General features: G+C 38.4%; 1 protein-coding gene across 1 annotated transcript in view; it reads left to right on the top strand.

Annotated features, from left to right (window-relative positions):
• Window positions 1–10,163: 10,163 nt before the first annotated feature.
• The window catches only part of LOC116505060 (chromobox protein homolog 2-like), a 29,279-nt gene continuing 15,822 nt past the window's right edge, over window positions 10,164–23,620 (top strand). The window contains exons 1-3 of the mRNA XM_032212372.1: window positions 10,164–10,359; window positions 10,503–10,546; window positions 11,772–11,837. Of these exons, the coding sequence (XP_032068263.1) occupies window positions 10,288–10,359; window positions 10,503–10,546; window positions 11,772–11,837 (182 nt within the window). The 5' untranslated portion in view covers window positions 10,164–10,287. The remainder of the gene's footprint in view (window positions 10,360–10,502; window positions 10,547–11,771; window positions 11,838–23,620) is intronic.

Genomic DNA, 23,620 nt, shown 5'->3' with positions numbered 1-23,620 from the left:
GTTCCCTGAGGATGGGTTCCAGCACAAGTCCGAAAGCTCAGAAGACTAAACCTCTCTGGTCCCAATGATAGACCCAGATTGGATCCTGAACCATGGTTTTTTTTCCCCTTGCTGTTCCCCTTCTATTTTTTTTCTGTATAAATCTCAAGGTTATTTTTTTTTCTGCAACGTTGAAGCTCTTCTTTATAAGTGTGACAGGTAGTACTTGACTTACGATCATAATTGAGCCCAAAATTTTTGTTGTTAAGGGAGACGTATGCTAAGTGGGTTTTACCCCATTTTATGACCTTTCTTGCCACAGTTGTTAGGGGAATCGTTGCATTTGATGAGTTGTTAACCTGGTTGTTAAATGAATAGGGCTTCCCCATTGACTTTGCTTGTCAGAAGCTGCAAAGATCATAACTGTGAAAAATGGCCATAAGTCAACTTTTTTCATTGCTGTTGTAACTTTGAACGGTCACTAAATGTAATGTTGTAAGTCGAGGACTACTTATATATGTATTATCCTGGAGACCAGTGTCACATCTCAGTCTTCTTCCATATAGTTAGATTTCCACTACAGTATAATTCAATTCTTCTATAGTTCCCATCCTGGGACATTCCTCTTCAAACCACTGGACAACCTGTTGAAATGAGCTGCCCCCGGAGCTTCGTATAATCCCCGACCTCCGGTCCTTCCGATGCGCCCTAAAAAGTTGGCTTTTCCAGCAAGCCAGCCTGGCCTGAACAGAACAAAATAAATTACTGATCATTGTTAATTTTAATTTGATTTTTTTTAAAAAAATGTTATTAATTCTAATTGGGTTTGTTTGGGATATTCTATTTAATTTTTTTTAACTTTTGTATTATGTGTTTCTTTTAATGTTGTACGCCGCCCTGAGTCCTTGGGAGAAGGGCGGCATATAAATCTAATAAACCTAACCTAAACCTAGTACCAGCCACCTGGCTACCAAGTAGAGACGTAGTTGGTTAGTTGGATGGATGTTGGGGAAAAGACAGATCTTCAAGAGGTTAGGAAAGTTGTAGAGAAGGTAATAGGGATAAAATGCAAAGATCTTTAAAAGAAGATAATCTGGAATTCCAGATCCTTTTCATTTGGAAGGTTTAGATTGAGTATGAACGGAAGTCACTGCTGTATATAAAAATGAACAGATTTTCTCATGCAACCAGACCATCCTGGAGAATTCTATTTCTAAAGTCTACTTTCCTAAGGGAAAGAACAGAAGTAAAAAGCAAAATTGGAAGCTTTGCTCTCCAACAGTTTATTGGAAAAGGAAGAGATACACTAATATACATACAATATTCCTGTAGCTGAAGGATTTAATAACTGTAGCTTAGCAACAGGAGAAAGACACAATAAAAGTTTCCTGGATTTTCCCTTTAGGGCTCTCACTGACCAGTTCAAATATCCATTTTCTCCAAGACATTTCCTTTGCCACATAGAGATTCATAAATTAATAGTTGAGTGCAGCCGAGTCCACTAGTAGTTTCCAGCAGGGCAATGTTAAAAGTATATGTGTATATACACACATGCATGCACACATAGAGATCCATGCATTTATAATTTTGATGAGGAATATTAAGATTTAAACCTTTATATTTAATATTTCTGTCTCAAAATATATTGCTAAAAACCCCACCAATTTGTATTGCTGAAGTTATCTATTTTGATAGTGAAACATCTGTAAGTAAACATCCAGGCTGAGAGAGCATTAAGGACTACACAGATATTCCTATAATTAAAGGTAAAGAGTTGTATGTACTTTGTTGAATCAACAAAAAAAAGAATAAGCAATCCAACAAAAACAGTATTCAAGTTCTTTGCTCTTGCAGTAATTTTACACCAGTGACATTTATCATGCTTCTAAAAATGTTGAGTAAAGAAAGATTGCTTTTAACTTTTTGTGATTTTTTTTAAAAAAGGGTACAATGTACAAAATTAGCTGTTTTGTTATAGCTGTCAAATAACAAAATGGAATCAACAGTTTAATGACCATAATCTAAAGACAACACATTTCCTGACATTTTGCCAGCAATTTTGGCTGGCATCTATAGTCCGCCTTATCTCTGAAAATGCCAGCCACAGTTGCCAGTGAAATATCAGGAAATTTGTTGTCTATACCACAGTCATTAAACTCTGAAGACCAATACTACCTACCTGAATCTGAGTTTCTTCCTCTCCATCTTTCTGTCCCAGCTGCACCTTTTAAGACTTTTAAGAGTAGGCTAACCCCGTTCAAAAAGTTGCAACGGACTCTCATTAAGCCTGCCAGGTTTAGTTACCTAACTAGCTATAGATATGTGCCTTCAAATATTTCCAAGAAAAGTGTCTTCTCCACAGATTGCATATAACAGCAAAGCTCAGAGTAACATATCTGTAGCTCGATCTGTTTGGCCTTTCGCCCCATGAACAGAAGAGAGAACTAATACCAGGCATGCTATCCTTTCAAACTATACTTGCTATAGTTTTTGCATGTATAAAATCAAAGCAAACATTTGGATTAAACCCTGAGGTCCTCAGCAAGGCAGACAATGTACTTCACTTACCAAACTCCATCTACTAAGGAAGGGCAGAAGTTTTAGTTGAAAAGAACACAGTAATTACTGCACTCAAAGAATTTGGAATCCACATAGATTTTGCACTTCTGTCACTCATCCCTTTAAAGGCAGCAAAGCAATTATAAATGTGCCCATTTTAGCTTTAGCATATCACCATACTACATCCAAACTTTATTGGCTGTTCCAATAATTCGATCCCTGGTTTGAAGCACATAAGAGAGCGCAATAGATGAACACTTCATCATGTGAGGTCACTAAGTCAGTGAAGACCATTCTGGGAGAACTTGTTCCAAACTCTTTTTGATGAGGCTACTGAAAGATCAGTGAGGCTGTATACCATTATGGATGAGAGGTAACAGGTTACTATCTAGGGATGGATTGTTTGATTTACTGATGTCCCGTGTTCTGCATACTGCATGGTCAAGACAACAGGAAGGAGCAGGCTTCATGTTTGAATCTACAGATGGCAGCTTCCAGCTGCCTCTTTCTATACCAATAGAATGCAACCAGGCAGAATTAGAGTTTACATTGCAAATTGCATCCTGTAATTCCAGGATGTAACCCAGCCACCTCTCAACCTAGGAACTGACTGCTAAAATCTTTGCTGTTTCTTGGGTAGATATGCAAAGAGAGCACATGAAGCACAAAGCATAAGGATGCCCCATATGCTTAAAAGGCTTATCTTGGATAGATGAGAAAAGGAGATTCTGATATAGGCAGAATACAGAAACCTGGTTGTGTCAATGCAGAAAATACAGCAGTGTTGGAAAATGGTCCTGAAAACTTTTTCAAGCCATAATTATTGGTTTGCCATGAAACCGGGTTTCATAAGGGTGGCATCACTCCAAACCAGTTGGAAAGTTCACCATAGAGATCCCCTGCCTGGGATATGCGGTGTCCCATACTGTAGAGGACAACAACAAATTTGATTTCTCAAAGGAATGCAATTCAGAAATAGTTCCCCAAAGACGGTTTTAAGAGCTCCACCTCCATTTTGAACAGGCCCCAGCTTTCTTGAAACAGGAGCACACCTTCACAACATTTGTGTTCCTCTTTCACAATTAAAAAAAAAAAAGAAACTGGAAAGGAAAGATCGTTTTATCACCTTCAGGAAAAACATGCTCTGAAAAGGACATGAATAACTAACCTAACTATGTCTGAATGGTGAGGATCACGAGTATCCTCCACTCTTTGGTACAGCTAACCCTTAACTTGCAACCATTCATTTAGTGACAGTTCGCAGTTACAATGGCACTGAAAAAGGTGACTTATAGCTGTTTATCACACTCACAACCATTGCAGCATTCCCCATAATCACGTGATCAAAATTCATACACTTGGCAAATGGCATGTATTTAGGACAGATGCAGTGTCCCAGGGCCACATGATCAACTTCTGTGATCTTCTGACAAGCAAAGTCAATGGGGAAGCTGGATTCACTTAACAACTGTGTTACTAACTTAACAATGGCAGTGATTCACTTAATAAATGTGGCAAGAAAGGTCGTAAAAGGGGGCAAAACTCACTTAACAATTGTTTTTTACTTAGCAACAGAAATGTTGGGCTCAATTGTGATGGTAAGTTGAGGACTATCTGCATTTGCTGCCTACAGAAACCAAGTCAAATAAGCTGCTCAGTTTCAGTAAGACCCCCTTAATGAGCTTCTCCTGTCTAAACCAAATGTAATGAACAGGAGCCATCCAGGAGTGCTGATTCATTCTAGAAAAGATCTCATTGCTGTAATAGCTATCATCTAGCAAATGTTATACTGCACTATCATTACAGAAGAGGGGAGTAATTGTCTGAAAGTCTTATGGTACAAAGACAACAAGAGCAAGATAACAAAATAACAGAGTTGGAAGGGACCTTGGAGGTCTTCTACTCCAACCTCCTGCTCGAGTAGGAGACCCTATTCTACTTCAGACCTATGGCTGTCCAATTTCTCTTAAAAAACCCAGTGATGGAGCACCCACAACTTCTGAAGCTGTTCCACTGGTTAATTGTTCTCACTGACGATAAATTTCTCCTTAACTCCAGGTTACTTGTCTCCTTGGTTGGTTTCCATCCATTGCTTCTCATCTTGCCTGCTGGTGTTTTGGAGAATAGGTTGACCCTCTCTTCTTTGTGGCAATCCCTCAAATATTGGAAGACTGCTAACATGTCACCTCTAGTCCTTCTTTTCATTAGACTACACATACCCAAATCCTACAACCGTTCTTCATATGTTTTAGCTTCCAATCCCCTAATCATCTTCGTTGCTCTTCTCTGTACCCTTTCCAGAGTCTCAACATATTTTTAATATTGTAATAATCAAAACTAAGTGTGGTCTTACTAAAGCATCATAAACCGGAATTCACACTTCATGTGATCTTGATTCTATCCCACCATTAATGCAGCCTAGGATTGCATTGGCTTTTTTGGTGGCTGCAGCACATTGCTCCCTCATATTTAAGTGATTGTCCAAGATCCCTCTCACAGTTACTGCTATTGAGTCAGGTTCCACACATTCTACACCTGTGCATTTGTGTTTTTTTTCTGTTATTTTCTATACATTGAATTTCAATTTGTTAGATAGGGCCCAGTGTTCAAGTCTGTTGAGATCCTTCTGGATCTTGACCCTATCTTCTAGAATGTTGCCTACTCATGCCCGCTCAGTGTCATCCGCAAATTTGATAAGTTCCCCTTCTATTCTCTCTTCTAAATTTATGAAGATATTGAAGAGTACTGGCCTAAGACAGAACCTTGGAATACCCCACTGCTACTTTGGTAGTTTTGTAGTAGGTACACAGAATGCTGCTCCCCACACCATCAGCCACAACTAGCCACTGTCCTTAGCAAGATTCACACTTTGCCCAATGATGGAGCTCTCCAACAACCATGGAACTAAGGTATGGAGGAGCAGAGGGCAGAGGATCCACACTTGGCTAATGAGAGGGGGAAGGAGCCAGCAGAGAAGAATTCCCTTTTCCATTCATCTGGCAGCAGCAGTAAATCACTGTCTCTCTGTCAGCCTCTTTTAGAGGTGTAACAAAGGAAAAGCTGTGGAGGAAGCAGTTTTCCAAGTAACCTACTTACCTCCTTTTGTTCAAGGACAAGAGGATTGCATCTTGCCAGGGGTGTGGGGGAAAGCCTTGAGATGGTAATAAGGCAATCATTTTGAGGAGGTATGGTACCATTAAGAATTATTTTTACAGCCTGTAATTGATGAAAATGGATGTAAAAGAAATTTTTACATCAAAAAGAGTTCCTGACATCAAAGTCAAATCCTACCTCTTCATCCTAAACTTTTAAGAGACTTTCAAGAAGGAGGTCTTGCTGTCTTTGATTTGATAAAGAATTACTTGACTGGGCCTTTTATGTGAGCTTGGTAATGGCAGCTGGGGAAGAGAGAATCAGTCACCCATTTAAGAAAACCCAAAAGCTTCAAAAGATGTTGTTGTTGTTTTCATTTCTCCACCATTTGTTTTACTCTTCATGTCCTGAAATGGAGGTTACAAAGTTAATACTCCAGAATATCAAACAGTAGTACACGTGGTGAAGTTGCCCAGAGCCGCCTTATCAGTGAGATTGATGGCATGTAAATGTAATAAATAAATAAATAATATATAAGCAGACATACCGATAATTTATAGATCTTTGGCCATTCTTTCTCAAGAACTATAGTGGAACTTCTCCTTGCAATGATTTAAAATAAAGTCTCCATCATATTCTGTGGGCCATGCTATTTGGAAAGAAGTTTAACTAATTTTTCAAAATTGGAGAAAAGGTAAAAACTGCTTGGAAAATTCATACCAATCAACCAATCAATTTTGATTATGGTTGCAGACCAGCATTAAATTCATATCTATCTGCATGAGTCATTGTAACCATAATTTCAATGTTGGACTCCTACTGTCACACACACTCATGCATACACCTGCGAGGTTCCTCATGAGCTGATATGGTTTTTACACAAGATTTTCATGAATTAACCATCGTATGGCATATCCTTTAATGTGAAGAATAATTTGCTACTTAAATCTGACATAGAATTTACTTCCAATTGGAAATTGTTCTTGGTGTAGAACAATAGAGGTATGAACAATTCATACAATATAATGTTATCTATGAAGTTGTGTCGCATCTGAGATTTGGATTTTCATTTCTATAGAATCATATTTCAGCTTGTTCTATGGTAATTTAATAATTGTGTATTGTTTGTAACTAATTAATGATGTGTAGTATGTTAACCAAGTAGGTTCAATTTAAAGTTCAATAGGATAACGTTTATTTTTTCATGTGGTTTTTAAAGAATCAACTTTCACATGACATATTATATCTGTCAGCAAGAATGAGATATTGAATTGCAGATGTAGCATTTTTGTTCTTAATTATTTTTATCTGTATATAATATGTTTTTATATCAGATCCAGAGAGATCCCATGCACAAATCAGTACAAGTCATCAGTGTCATGCATCTGGATTTTCAAAACTTTCATATGCAAAAACCATAGATGTGATGCATCACAGATTCATATTATTGTTTTAAGAAATCTGCATGAAATCATTGTCAGATAATAGACCACATCATTTGCGCAGAATGAATAATTGAAACATAAATTTGACTCTTTATTCTCACTAACCTTCAGGTATATATGATATATATTTTAGTATTAGATTCAGTCAGATCCCATTGGGGGGGAATGAAATGTGTATCCCTGCCTTGAATTTATACCTTGTATTACTTTATTGCTACTTTGGCACCTTAAGTAGTGAATTTGTGATTGTAATTATTTATTCTGTGCAGATAAATCCCTTTTAGAACCAGATATTACATGAAGATTATCACCAGATCTGAATTTGTGTACAAGATTATTAAAACCTTCAAATCCAGATAATAGGGACTCTGTGCACAGATGAATATCCCTATAATTTGATGCTGGATCTACCTGAATCTAGATATCATTTGTAGAGGATCCATACTTTGGATTCATATTTTTACACCATGCTAATACCAAAAACAAAGGATTCATGATAATCATGTTATCTAGAGCAATTGTGATTTAATTCTGAAAATCCCATGTGAAAATTCTGTGAATGCAGATCCCTGTTTTTGTACCAAAGCAATGCCAGCACCTATTTGATCCATAGCTTTAATGGCTCATTACATGCATGGTAGCATCAATTTTATTGTTCTTGCTTATGAATCACATGTACAAACCATGAGTAATTAAGTTGATCCAATGACTTGGGTTCATGGTTTTCTGGCACAAAAATCTTCAGATTTTTAATTGTTGAACTGCACTAAAACCTAACAGATGCAACATTAGTTGATAAGATGTTAAATCAAATGGACACATAGTTCTGTAAATTGAATAGCAATCTGTCTCATTTTGGGGTCTGGTGACTCCAAATTTTGAAAGTGTGATTTTAATGGTCTCATTGCCTTCAAATATCTCTGATTTTTTGTCGGTTTTATGAGAATCCCATGTGAAATCATTTTGGTCCACAAAGCTCCATAACTCGTCTCCACAATTTAGTGATATAGCACCTCCAAAATTGTTGGGTTCCCATGTGAGTGTAACTAATGTGATTGTGGTTTCATGGGGATTGCAGATTTTAAAAAGCACGTGTTTGTGTGAAGATCTATAAATCAGATCTATGTTTTTGTGCTATGGTGGTGCCAGAACCATTGGATACAAAATTTTGAAGCACCTTCAATGTAATGGATGTGATCTAATAATGGTTTCATGTGAATCACCTGTAGTATTTATGTACAATCAAGAGGATTTAATGTTTATATAATAAAAAACTTTTTATAAAAAAAGAGGATCCATTCTTTAAAATAACTTATTTGATGAAATAGATTCTTGATGGCTAAAGTTTGGGGCATGTAGTCATACTAGATCTGATTTTATGTGCTTTTATGTACTGATACTGATTTTACCTGCATCTCATGTAAATTAACATTAAAATGAACATTTTGAGTTGAATCCACATTTTTGCATCATGACATGACTCTTTCCATGCCAAGATGTGACCTGTGATTTGATAATGACTTCATGTGGATCCCATGTTAGTTATGCACATATTTTTTATGACAGGAAAATGTTAAAAATCTGCTTCCTAACTGTAGCATCTCACCCATACAATTGATGTGATCTGTTATTAATAATGGAGTTATTGAAAAAATATGAGGATCTGTATCTCAGATCAATGTATTTGTCTTATAGCACTGCCAGATCCATGGTGATCAGGGAATTTTTGGTGAATTTTTGCCCTTTTAAAAAAAAGGCAGATCAAGAGGATACAACCTTTGACACACTTTTTTGTTTGCAGGACAGTGCCAAAATTCATCCAATCTTGATTATTTGAATTATGTATCTGCAGACAATTGATTATTTGTTTCAGGAGGATCCCATGTCAAAATATTATGAAATTATCTATGCTCGATTTCATGTATCCAGCTTCCATCTAAATTCATCATCCTCAGACTTCTGGATAAGATTCAATTTTTCACCTCATAATTTACAAATCAATTATTCCACATCACCTCGTTGAAATTACCATACTTGTTTCTCAGCAATACTGAAGCTGATGGAAACTGTAGAAACTTATATTTGTTTTCTTTTCAAACATTTAATTCAAACAATAAAGGGGGGGGAATCATAACTTTAATTTGTGAACACTGCTGTATTTCTTGACTGATTTCCTGACGAGATCATTTGTCCGTAGGGTGATTCCAGACGCCTAAATCCAAGTCAAGTAAGGGGGTCCCCGCTACGGATTAGGATTGAAGACCCTCAGAGCACTCTAGGAATAGATGGCTGCACCAAAAAAGCTGAGGAAATCATCTCCCCGTAGGAGGCCAGAGATGAAGTCAGGAGTTGGGTTCGACTTTTATCTCGCAAGAGTCCTGAGAAAATGAAGAGCGAGGGTGAGTTACCACTTTTCCGGCGCGCTTTACGAAATGATGAAGAGGAGCCGTTGTTAGAATTCCCGCAACCGGATGAAAAGAATTTCGATTCCCACATTTAATCGGCGTTCTAAATCAACAAGCTTCGAAGGCTTGTTGAGCGCTGAAAAGTCGAAACGCCTCGAAACATTCCCACTTCTTCGGGAGCCTATTTCTGGCGCCGCCACACGTTTTAAGAGCCCCGAAGAACGTCTCTGGCGGGTCCCACGAATCTGGGCTGGAGCGGGCAAGTGTCCTTCTTCTCTCAAGGTTTAAACTTCATGAAAGTCCCCTCCCCCGCACTCTCCCTCTCTCCCGACTCGGTCCTTTCTTCCACCCTCTCTCTCTTAAGTCTTCAGGAACTCGGCCGTCGAGAGACCCAGAAAGCCACGCAAGAAACAATAGGCGAAGCTCGGCTTCCCTTTCTCCGCCACAAGCTCTCAAGCCCCGCCTCCCCCTTATCCGATTGGCCGACCGGGAATTTGGGGAGCCCCTGAGCAGGGCGTGTGGGAAGGCGGAGCCGGTTGCGCGCGCGTTGCATTGTGTGCGCTCGAAGTGAAGCTCTGGGCGTCGCGGGGGGGAGGCGTGTGAGGGGGGGGGGAAGGTGCGCGCTTTGCCGCCGAAACTGGGGGGGACGGCGGCGGCGGGTGAGGGGGAGCGCGCGCTCCCGCGGACGCTAAGCCTTGTTCGGCCACAACGCTGGCTCCGCTAAGAGTAAGTCAGTGTTGGCGGAAGAAGCGGAGGCGGCGGCGGCCAAGGAGGAGAAGGGAGCCGAGCGGAGCCAGTCGGGCGCCATGGAGGAGCTGAGCAGCGTGGGAGAACAAGTCTTCGCCGCCGAGTGCATCCTCAGCAAGCGGCTTCGCAAGGTGGGCCAGCGAGGCAGCCAAAGCGGCTAAAGCAGCGACGACGACGCCCGCCGCCTCGGCTCCCTCTCTAACGCGCCTCTTTTTCTCTCTCTTTTTTTTTCTCCTCTCCCACCCCACCCCCTTCCCTGTCTCCCTCTTCACAGGGCAAGCTGGAGTATTTGGTGAAGTGGAGAGGCTGGTCTTCCAAGTGAGTCGGACAATGAAGCGAGCAGCTGAGCGCCAAGCCAGCCGTTGAGCCGAAGGGGCTCCAGGGCGGGGCTTGAGGGGCTTGGGGATGATGGGACTCGGGCGAAAACAAGACCCGGGCGGCGCGGAAAAGGGACTGGCGGAAAGTCCGGGACTGGGGAACCGCCTGCAACCTGGGCTGGACTTGCGAGCGCTTGGAAGTTACTTCGTTCCTTGCGGGTGTTTTGTTTCTTTTTTTACTCTCCCCCCCCCCCGGAGCGTTTCCTCTCGCCCGACCTTCTTTTGTTTAGTGAGTTAAATGTTCCTTTATTGGGGTCGCTCCGCCGGTGCCGGCTTTCGGGTGAATTCCATGCTTGGCTTCCATGTGTTGCTTTTGCCGCTTCTGCTAAAAGAACGAACTTCTTTAAGTCCGCGGGGCCGACTTTCTGTCTCCCTGGTTGTAACGGGGATGGAGAGAGCCCGTTGGAGAAGCGTCAGGGCTCCTCCGCAGAAACGGCAAAACCTTCCTTTGCTCTCCGGTTGACCCACTTCTGAAACCCCGATCTTCCCGCTGGTGCATGTGGTGGGGGTCCTCCCCCGCCTCGCTTGCAGAAGAAGGGGGAAAGGGTTGTCAGACTAAAAGAGGAGCTTCTCCTTTTACCCCTCCTGCCAGCTGCTTCTGAAAGCCAGACTTTCCCTCTGCTTTCATCCTTTTCCTGCTTGACTTCTCTTCTTACACCCCGAGCCCCCCTCCCCACACACGTGCCCAAGTTATCCATAATGCATCTCAGTGTGCTATTCCCCCCCCCATTGCCTCCCATGCCTTTTCCATTAAGCAAATTGAAGACGTCCAGTCATAAAATACAAACTTTTCATTGAGCGGCTGGGGGGAAAAATTTCACCCCAGAATTAAACTAGTGCTTATTATTCAGCAAGTTCTCTTACGTCCCCTGGCCAAGACAGTCTTTAATTAATTATTACTTTCAAGCCAGCTTTCCCTCTGATGCCCTCTGGTTTGATTAAATTGCAGCTCTCATTATTCATAGCCAGCAGGGCAGGAGTACTTCCATGTTGGGGTTATGAGAGTTGTAGTAACTCAACCGATTAGGGAGAGCTAAAGTGTGTAGTGCGCTTTGGATAGGCTTTGCCTCAACATGCAGTCCTACAATAAACAAAAACCTCTAATTGTGAATTGTATGTTGTAAGAAAGGGTATATATTGTAGTGAGTGATTTTCCTCTTTTCTAGGCACAACAGCTGGGAACCTGAAGAGAATATTCTTGATCCAAGACTCCTTTTGGCCTTCCAGAAGAAGTGAGTAAGCCACCAACCTTGCTGAGAGATGGGAGGAGGGCTTGTCACAACTCCAGACAGGCTAGAATTGTGGAAACAGGATACAGAGTACTCTATTGTTCCGCCAGATTGCAGCCCATTGGTCTGTTTTTCCTTGATACCTAAGTACTGTTTTAAGGGCCTGGTTAATGAAGAAAGCTCAAGTGTAAAGTTGATTTGTGATGCTTTTAGACAGAGCTTAATCAGATGTCATGTTTTCTTTGCTTCTGTATTCAGCATAGGGGTTGCTGTGTAGATTTCAGTCTGCACATTGATAAACTAATCAATCTGTTATGAAAAAAAGTTCCTGTTATGTAGCATTGAAGTAGAGAGGATTTAGGTCTGTCTCACTGGATGCTGAGAAGAAGGCTGCAATCGCTAACTTGATGCTTAAGACTGCCAACAGGCCTTGGTTCTCATGTAAGTTTTATGGACATTGAGAAATTATAAAAATTGTTACTGGTCAGAAAAGAAGATACTAAATAGCATTTTCTCTGAATACAATGTACAGTAGTAGAATATTAAACAGTAGTATCTGTGTGGGATGGTTCAAATTGATGAACGAGTCATGCCAATCCCAGCCCCATCCTTTTCTACCGTGACCCGTCAAAACCGCGGTCCACTAAAGCGCGCCCGATTAAAGCGCGTACCTGACGTCATCAGCAGCGCGACAAATACGACCGCAGGAAAAAAGGGCGCTTTAAAAAGCGCTTTTACAGCAAGCCGATTCGCATAAAGGTAAGGGTTAGGGTAAGGTTTAGGTTAAGGGTTAGGTTTAGGTTTAGGGTTACGTTAAGCGTTAGGTTTAGGGTTAGGTTAAGGGTTAGGCTTAGGGTTAGGTTTGGGGGGGTTAGGGTAAGGTTTTCGCGTTATTTTTAAGTTTCCCGCTCACAGCGTGCAGTTTTCATCGCGCTGTGATGACCGCGGTTTTGTGGTGGAACCCTTTTCTACATGCATTGACGATTGTGCGTGCATACAAAAGGGATGTGGTTCAGATCATATCCACTTTCTTGCCCATTTTGCTCCAATGCAGTTGCCACTGATATTGGGAACTATTGAACATGCATAATATTAGGAAAGAAATGTAAAGCTAAACTAGCTGGCATACAAGATAAAGGTTGTTTGGTGTTGGAAAGAAGTATGCTAAAGATAGAATTGTCTCCAGGATAAAGGCAAGAATGTTTTTCTTAAATTTGTTAACATATAGTAGTTGTGCAGGCTGCATGAACATTGAGAAGTTTATAAAATGGTCCAAATTAATCAAGTAGGTGAAGATACTAAGTGATATATTCTCTCAATACAAAGTGTGATAACAGATAAGCACAATAATTGGAAAGGAACAGAAAGCTGAAACAATGGTCATACAAGAGAAGTGTGTCAAAGGAGTTGACAAAAGTGAGGGACTTCATGTTTAGATTGGCAGTCTGTATTGCTATGCAAAATAAGCCTTAGATTTGTCCTTTGGTTCTGGAACAGCTTCCCCAGAGAACCTTATGTGTTCCATCCTAAGCATCTTCCGAAAGTCTTTGAAAACTTGGCTTTACTCCTAGGCCTGAAGACAGGTAGCTACTGAAACCCAATTTGTTTCTCCTGGGGTGAGCATTCCAGACATTCATGAACTATTTCTTCTATTTTTATAGTCAATGAAGATTCTCAATCATCCAGGCCAAGTTATCTGGAAGTTTAGTCATGATAACTCAGCTTATTTTCTTGTTGATTCAAAATATTTTCCTGCTTTTCCAAGTAGTTTCTTCAGTCTGAACAAATTAGTTTGGGGGACTCTGCATATGTCCTCCTAATCAACTTTCTCAGGCTGAAGAAGCTACCTGGATAAGCAGCAAAATGTTTTGAACCAACATGAAAAGAAATCCAGTTGCCATTATTTAACTTCTAGACATCTGGGGGTTTTTTTGTTCCTTACTTTTAAAATGTAAGCAGAAGTTGCACTTTTCACAGCCTAGAGTCAGGTGGCCTCTATATATAAAATAAATATACTGACATCACCATTTTCAATGCTTTATCACACTTATGGAATACAAATTCTAAGAATAATATATTGCTGCATCCTCCCACCAAAATTTCCAGTGTGATTCAAGAGGTTGATTGTACAGGTTTGAGCTGTTTTCAGAGTTTGTACAACTGTAGTTTCCTGCATGTATTTTTGGAAAAAACACAAAACTGATTTCCTGTGCAAGTGACAATGTTATAAGATTTATAGATTGGGCCATGCCTTTCCCAGCTGTGTGCTATTTCACAGTGAAAAGTGCAACTTCTTTCTCCTATAACACATTATAGATTTGATTGTGTCCTCTTTGTTCCTTAGTTATTTTATCTAAATTTTAATTCCAATAATATAGTTCTGGAAGAAAGATTGCTAAAAATGGCACAGAAATATATGAATTTTATAAAAACAACTTAGCATGTAGTATATAAATGCTAATAAACAAATGCCTGAGCAGGGAATTGAACTAGAGGAACTCCAAGGTCCCTTCCAACTCTGTTATTCTTTTAAATGCATTAAAGCTGAGAAATTATTCTCTAAATGGGAATGATGAGAAGAAGAGTAAATAAGAAATAAGATAATTATATTGTTTGTAAAACAATATAATTATTTGCATGAGATGTATCTACTAGGCCTGGGATTTAAAATATTAAATAAATAAAAGATGGATCTGTTAATAAATGTCAACCAAGAAATTGAAATCTCCATTTTCAGTAACTGTGTCCCTTTAGTATTAATAAATATTGCTGTTGATGCCATATTTTTGCTTTCTTATGGGTTTCTGGCCACTGTTGGACTGAAGAATAATATTGGAGTATTCAATTCTCCTACTCTGCAATTTTACTACATAATTTCATAAAGTGATTAAAAATAATTATCATCAAAGGAAAATAACAACATAAGGACAAGTAAATAGAGTTATTTTAAACTTTACAAATTTATATATGTTTCCAAATTCTAAATCTTTTGTTCCCTCTATTTTTCTTTTTTAATCTATGCAATTCTTATAACTTAAGTGAAGATAGTTCAAGTGATAATAATTAGGCTATCTGGATATCCAACAAATGAAGCCCTCAAAAGTAATAATAATGAGATAAAAGGATTTTAACATTTGTGGTACCAAAGCAATGGAAGATACATGTAAAACATTGTCATCATGGCTATCATGGCATATGAGGGGAGGAGAATGCTTTGGCTGGGTACGATGGGCACATTCACTTCTGTGTGCAATATTCTACCAGTCAGTCCAAAATTTGGTGCAAGAAATTTTCCTTTCATTGACTTCAGTGGAAGAAATTAAAAAAATCAGAAATTGCTATCCCAGGTTGACCACAGCATTACTGATATCAATATGCCAGAATTTAGTACTTATAGCTCACCTCGCAAGCATAACCTAAATGTATCCGCCTCAGACAGATATCATGTCTTAGAATAAGTGTGCAACATGGGCAGTATTTTTAGCCTGACATTTTGCAAAGAGAGCTCAAATGGAAGAACGATGGGAACATGCAGAGAAAAGATGTTCTGCACAAAAAGGAAGGCTGGTCCACAAAACCACCTGACCTTGCAACACATATGAAGAACATTACTAACCAATTTTGCCTAGACCCTCAACAGGTACTTATCTTGGCATTTCAAACACGTTTGGCACCTAATTCTGTTTCCAAGTTGAAGGACAAGACAGCGTCATACACAGGTAAACATGGAAATGAGGAACATATCTTAAACTGCATCTCTTTCCCATACCTCTTCCCAGTCCTTTTGCCATATATGTAAGAAACATTTGAATGGTCTGGGTTGTTTTAGCATTTCCCATGCCCGGCAGTAGAAGTCCTCATTCCTAAATATCAAGGGAGCCCTTCAATTGGCTAAGATCAGGTGCTTCATTACAACTGCTGTACAGGAGCACTTTTGCTTTGCAAAATTAAAATTTTGATTTTGCATGAGGATGGTCTAAGCAATCAAGGATATCATTCACTCTTTTCTTGACCAAATACTTAAGTATATATCCAGATCAAGGGGCTATGGGATCCTGCTGTCTATTGCCAGTTCCACTGTCTATGTTTTCCCTTGCTGTCCTACAGGTACAGGTTGATGGACAAAATCAGAAAAGAGATTATAACCTTTGACTATCAGCAAAACCCAGGATTTCCCCAGATGTTCTTCAGTGAGGTATTGACCAGCCTCTCCAGGCAGATTTACATACCTCCAGAGCAGGCAGTCATACAATTTGCTGCCCTGCTGTCTGTTAAGCCACTATTTCCAATGCTCAAGACTCTGCTCTTTGTTTCTTCTGAGGCAGCTCTATCCCAAAGGGACCATTCAATAAAAGCTCTGACATTGTCCTATGTATGTCCTATGTTTGTGTTTTGTTACAATGGAATAGTGACTAAGGCTTCTTTTTTATAGACATTGTAGCTGTGACTGTTGAGAGTCTACATGCTTGAAAAGTATCAGGTTGAAATCATTGCCATAATATCTCCCTCTGTTTAGTTTCAAGGTGGAACAAGAGAATAAAAGAGTTTGGTAGACTGAAGACTAGCAAGTGATATGTGCATTCTCATCTATGTGCTGAGGGAAATCTCTGTGAACTGGTGAGATAGATGCCTGAATCAATTAGTAGAGAATAATCGGGAGGCCGTGGGATACTCACACAAGAGTGCAAAGTTGGTCCAGTCAAGGATGGCAGAGGCTGCAAAATGAAGGGTGGGCCTCTCATAAGGAGCAATCAATGTGTTGGTGCCATTTTTCATCTTGTTATGCAGTGTCCTTGCGTAGGGACCTTTTCTATGTATAGTGTAGAACATATTTTTCTGCCAACTTAGTGTTTATTTTGCTCTTGATTCCTGTGATTACTACCTAAAGTTTTAAGGGAGAAAAGAGACATTGCTCCTTATAGATCTGGCTGTTTTGATATAATGGTTCGCTAACAAATTCTATTGCAATTCTAGCATGTTGTGCTCCCTTTTTTGTCCTGTCATTTTCTCCCGATGTCAAAAAGAACGAGTGGCTGTGTTTTGCCAGCACTTCCCCCTGCAAAACTTAAAATGTCTTTTGTTCAGCCCTGTGCAATGAGCCACTGGAGGGTGCTGCTAGCAGTTTATGAGAACCCCTGTTTTCTGTAGGTTGGAAGAGTGACTGCAGCTGGGCCTCCCTAATGCTGAAGTGGTATTTGTAGTCTGTTCAGAACCCCTGCTTGGGAAGCTGTGTTACATGAACTTTCCTTCCTTCCCTTTATATATTGTGCTCCAGAACTGAAAGAAGAACACGAGATTTTTGCAAAAGGGGCAAAAAGTCTGAATGGGGAAGGGAATTCTGAGGGGTGGTTGCAATTCCCTGTGTGGATCAGTTTTGTAATGATGCAGAAGATATGTTGGATGTTGTTTGAGTTCAGTAGCTCCCATTGGGTGGCTGGCATATAGCTTCAGCAGTACACAATTTGAAATTGTTGCCCATGAAATGTGTTGCCTACCTGTTATTGTATTTGCTGATTACAGATGTTGTTCTGCTCTCTGGGTATTAACTGCCTTAGGTATAGAAGCCAGTTGGCCAGAGGAGTAATGGTGTAGTTCCTGAACACAACTGTTTCAATGACATAATGTAAGATCTAAAATATCTATTTTGGGCAGGATACAATATCTTCCTTAACCAGATATGTGAAATTAAAAATGATATATTTGATGCAGTAATTAATACATATTTTTTCCTAGTGTTTTCTCATAAATCCAAGGTCTGTTTTTTTCCTGGATCAAATGAATGTTAATCTATTGGTTGTGACAATTGACCAACTAGCTTGTTACCTGAGTCAGACATGGGCCGAGAGTGACTAGTGTGGGCCAAAGTCTCTCAGTTGGCTTTCATGCCTAAGACAGGACTAAAACTCATAGTCTCCTAGCTTTTAGCTTGGCGCTTTAACCACTAGACCAAACAATTCCCATAACTAATAGATAATATCAAATAATATTCTTTACGGAGGCTTGGGCCTTAAAAGTTTCAATTTTCCCAGAAATTGAAAACTTACTTTTTGCACAGAATTTCCCTTGATTTTATTCACTTCCCTGAATTATTTAAACTATTTCTTTCATTGGTCTTTTTAAAAAAAGACAAATTGTTTTTATTTGTATTTTTATTTATTGTTTTTATTTCATAGTTTATGGAAACTGCTTTGATATTTGCTAAATGAAAAGTTATAAAAATATTGTAAATGGTGAAAGAAATGTACTTCATAAGTCTGGATAGATGAAATACAAAACACTATACGATCATTTTGGCTTCTTCCATGGTTAATCCAGTTATAGATATGCCATACATTTGTATAAGGTCTTTACAGGGCTGGTGGTTTTAATTTTGGTCCCTCCACCAAGGATCCTTTACATTGAACTGATGATTTTTTTTTTTACAATGCCACATGTTGAGTCAATGTCTTCTTTCAGCTACCTGCTGCAGAAGCCCCATTTTTGTCCCCTGCTTAGTTACAAAAAACTCAGTTCTTATCAACATCGTTTTAAAGTAAGAAAATATGTATCCCTTTACATTTACTTAAACCCAAAGTTAGGCCATTTCTGTGGCCATTTGCTCATTTTAAAGAGGAGCCCTGGTGGTGCAGTGATTAGAATGCAGTATTGCAAACAAACTGCCCATAGCCTGGAGTTCAATCCTGGCAGGGCTCAAGGTTGACTCAGCCTTCCATCCTTCTGAGGTCAGTAAAATAAGGACCCGGATTCTTGGGGGAAATGGGTGACATTTTAAACCACCCAGAGAATGCCATAAAGCACTATGGGGCGGTAGATAAGTTGTGTTGCTATTAAAGAGACCCTTCTGGAGCTTTTACTAACCTGAATCTAAGTAATACTCATTTGGCAATCACAATTGGTACGGACAGTTAGATCATTAAATGAGGTGGTTGCTAAATGAAACCACAACTGGGCTTATGGTTTTACTTCAGCTTTCCTTTGCTTACAGACCTGCAAAGGTTATAAATGTGAGACTTGGTTGTAAAGTTATTTTTCCCCACAACTGCAATTGTGTACAGTCACTAAATGAGGACTATATGTAGTTTGATATCATTTGCAAACTTGGCAGCTTACTACTAACTTCTAAGTTAAGATTTTTTTAGGAAATTTAAAAAAGCTTGAGAGACTCTCTCTTCCCTCCACTGAGAAAATTGTCAGTTTATTCCTTGTCACTGCCTCTTCTTTTTTTTAACCAGTTACCGATGTATAAAAGAAAAATCATATTTTTGAAGAATACAAAATATAATGAAATCACCAAGATGCACAATCGTAACAAAATATAACAATGCATAAAACTAAACATTTTGGGGGGGGAGAGAAAAAAATGAAAAGTGGGAAAAGAAAAAACAAATTTTGTATATTACATTTATATTCACTAGTTTAAAAAAAACCATATAATGCTATACTACAGCCAGATATGTTATTACAAATTATAAAATCTAAACATAGGGACATAATTTTACATCCTTTGATTAATAGAAAATAAGACACTTGTTTTATCTCATGAATGCTTCATTTGCGTGAGAGTCTTTGATAAAGTGAATGTTTGATTTTGTCAGATTTTGGGATTCTAAGGAAGTGGCAGTGTCAGCAGAACATTTAAATCTGTTGGTGGAATACATGCTGGAGTATATTGACTTTCAAAGTAAAGTCAACATAGCTTAGTGGTTCTGGTTTTAGCTTAACTTAGTGGTTCTGGCTTGTACAGAACAGGACATACAGTACGTTAGAGTGGTAAAATTGGACTTTTGGTTGCACTTGGGCTTTCTTCCCAAAATATACCAAATAGACCAGTATTGTGTTGGCCATTAGCAGGGAATGCTACATGTGGCAAAGGCATAACCTTATAATTCTATTACAAAACATATGAAAGCTTCAATTGACCAAAACCATGTTGGGCAATGGAAGACAATAATTATGGGTTGATCTTGTGATGATCATGGCATTTGGAATATTGTGGCTTGGAATGGAAGAAGAGTAAATAATAAAGACTGTGAATTAATGAAGTGAAAGAATAATAATTATGAAAGCAAAAGAAATCAGTGGAACAACTTGCCTCCAGAAGTTGTGGGTGTTCCACCACAGGAAGTTTTTAAGAAGAGATTGGACAGCCAATTGTCCGGAATTGTACAGGGTCCCAGGTCTCCCGCTTAAGCAGGAGGTTGAATACCTCCAAGCCCTTCTGTGTTATTCTCTATTCTGTATGAAGAAAGAAAGACTGATATCCAACTGAATAAAATCTGGATCTTCTGAATAAGAGTCAATATGAATACATGCAGGAGAGTAAAGGTGTGGGTTTGATTATGAATGCAAGGGCTAAAATGTGTCAGAAAATATAAATGAGTTTTATTTAGGTTATGGTGGATGTGTTTAAAAATATATTGATGGTAATTCAAGTTATAGACATTTTTGAGTACAGGGGTGAGTTTGAAGAAAAATATTTTGAATGAATGTAATCTGGGGGAAAAATATTGTGACATGAATGGTTAGAAATATAAACAAGATAATAGTATGAAAAGCGCTACTGAGCCATTTGGAATGAAAATGAGAAAAAGAATAGTGATTGCTTGGTGAGTATCTACTTGAAAGTAAATCTATTGGCTTTAAATAAGCAGTATAACCTGTGTTCATGCAAATATGTAAATATAAGTCTCCCAACAGATTGAATGGAAATTAATACCAGAAAGGAAGATGTGAGTGCTGTAAAATGAATTAAGATGGAGTTCCACATTTATGCTAATAGGATGTCTGAAAAAATGCTTGGTAAGAATGATGGAAGGGGCTGTGAATAAGAAAAATACATATGAATGCTACAAAAAATAGAATGAGAGAAAGCTATATGGAGGGAGGGTGGGAAGCAGTTACAAAGAATGCTATCTAACTTTCCACTTAGTTGTTGGACATCTCAGGAGAAATTCAGTGATCATTTAAGTGTGAGTTTTAAAAGAAGAAAATACAGCATTAAGCATGAATGGGACCTGAATTAATGTAGGTTGAATATTAAGTGAATTATTAGTGAAGAAATATGTTGATGGTTTGGTTATACAAAGAAAAATAAGGATCGAATAGAAGTGTATGGAAAGTTATAGTCAGTGTTTTTGAAAAGTGGACTGAGCTTAACTTACTTTGATTTTTACTTTTTTGTGTTTATTATTTCTTGCTCCATTTTTGCAGTTAGCATTATGTTACCATGAAACAAAATATAGGTAGTCCTTGACTTATAATGGTTCATTTAGTGACCGTTCAAAGTTATAACAGCACTGAAAAAATGATTTATGATCTTTTTTCACATTTATGACCATTGCAGTATCCCCATAGTCCTGTGATCAAAATCTAGACATTTGGCAACTGATTCATATTTATGACAGTTGCGGTGTCCCAGAGTCATGTGATCGTTTTTTGGGAACTTCTGACAAATTCAATCGGAAAGCCAGATTCACTTAATAACCGTGTCACTACTTAATAACCACAGTGATTCACTTACTGTGGCAAGAAAAATGAAAACAGGTCAAAACTCATTTAACAAATGTCTCGCTTAGCAACAAAAATGTTGGGCTCAATTGTGGTAGTAAGTCAAGGACTAACTGTAGTAGGATGGCTATATTTGTATCTTAAAAAGCCTTGGTATTGGCAGGGCCAACCCATAAATCTGTTGATACTGTCAAAAAGCTCTGCAGAAGGTTGGAGAAGCAGAATTTATCTTTGAGAATCCAAACTTATTATACTTCAGCAAAACGCTTTGAATGTAGTTTTACTTGATTATCATGGCAGCTAATTTTCCAAGAACAGATGCTAAGCTAATCATGCCTGTGATTTCCCAGATCTTCCATTAATGATGCCACATCTATTACCTAGCCCAGCATGTGGAACAAGTTACATTTTGCTAGTAATTTAGCGATTCCACATTTGAGTTCTAACTCTTAAACAAATACCATCAGGACCCAATGATTTGTTACTGTACATTCTCTCCTAATGTAGACTCTTCTTTGGGTACCTCAATTTGCTTCAGTTGCACCAATTCCCTCCTTAAGAAAGTCAGATCTCTCTTCTATTTTTTCTGTGGTACAAACAGAAAATATAATTTATATATTTCCTCAACATTCCTGGGTGTCCCTTTCACTCCTCTGATGCTTAATGGCCCAGTCACTTCCTGTTTCTTCGCTGTGAATATATTTAAAGAAATTATTTTTGTTCCTTTAATTTTTTTTCCTGTACTATAGTGAAATTATGATTGGTACTTACTGGATTATCATTTTACACTTATCCTGGTTTGTACTTTATGTTCTCTTCATTAGGACAGATGTTCCCTTTCCTGCAGGAAGACTTTTAAACTTTTTACAGCTTCCTGGATACCATTAGAAAAAACAAGGCATTTTCCTGGACTTGTTGACCCATTCTTACATTGAGGTTATTTGTGGTTTTAAATAGCCTATTATGAAACAAATGGACTTTATTTTCTTCCACTTTCTTTACTAAAAGCTGATAAACTCCTTCAGGGGAGAAATGTTCCTAGATTCCTGCTATATCACTCTGGTTGTACTTTCCATTTGATTGGCATTTGGAATGAAACTGAAAAAGGCCACCCAATTATTTTTATGGAAGTTCTACTATAAATGAGAAAGTATAGCCTTTGCAATTTGTACTTTTTAATTATGCATGCACTTGTTATAGTTTACTGTATCTCCTTGGTTACAAGGAGAGATTACAAATGGTAGATTATTGAACAGCCCTGCTCCCCCCCACTTTCCTGGTCCCACCTTTTTCCTCGCTTGTTCTTTGTTTTTTTTAAGATTCATATACTATTTTAGAAAGATTAATCAGTAGAATTCCCATTCTTCCATCTTCCCCCTACCCATCTGTAGAGGAGATCTTATATGATGCACCATGTTTTGGTACTAGTAGTTGCAACATTTAAATTTCAGTACGGCAGGTATATGTCATTTCTACTGCTTTGAATATTAACATTTAATGCAGTCTTCTTAATAAGATGGAATGCTAAGATGTTTTTCCCTGCAGTCAAACATGAACTGATGTTAATTAAATCTTTGAAAGGCAAGCACTTAAACTGCTTTTCTGCAAGAAAACAGACTCCTATTCTCCCTAAAGGTAAATAGTTTTTAAAGAACATGAGGGTGGGAGAAATATTACAGTTTTGATCAATAGTTTTTCTAGATCAACATTTTACTAAATAAGATATTTGATTTTAATTTTGTAGGATAGTTAGTATTCTGCTAACCCTTCCTTGCGGATATATACTTCTTTTGCCCATGCACAAAAAAATTGTTTTCCTCTGAATATTTTTTCTGATAATTCTTTGGTTTTTAAATTTAAAGCAAGTGACTTCAATGATACTGTAATGCTCCTGTACTTTAACCTTAAGAGGCAAACGTTTAAATGGCTCTTTTGAGTCAGTTGTGAAAGCATCTTTGCTGAAATATAAATGTGTTTTTCTTAAGCAGGTGGACCAGAAAGTGTTATCTTTTTTTGTTTTAACCAGAATTTTTCTACATCATTGTCTTGACATTGACCACTAGAAAAGCAGTTATTTGAGATTGAAGAATTACATATATTTCTTACAAAGCAACAACTAGTTGAGTTAAATTGTTACAAGTGAAAATTAAATAATTATTATCTGTTTATAATTTCCTTCTATCTGAGCAGTATAGAATTTTGATCTCTGCCAAAAATGAAATAGAGCTGGTAATCATGTAATGGTTTAATGTTGGACCAGAATTAGGGAATTCCAGATT

This window comes from Thamnophis elegans, chromosome 2 (assembly GCF_009769535.1).
Source record: "Thamnophis elegans isolate rThaEle1 chromosome 2, rThaEle1.pri, whole genome shotgun sequence".
Taxonomy (NCBI): domain Eukaryota; kingdom Metazoa; phylum Chordata; class Lepidosauria; order Squamata; family Colubridae; genus Thamnophis; species Thamnophis elegans.
This window is presented reverse-complemented; position numbering and strand designations above follow the sequence as displayed.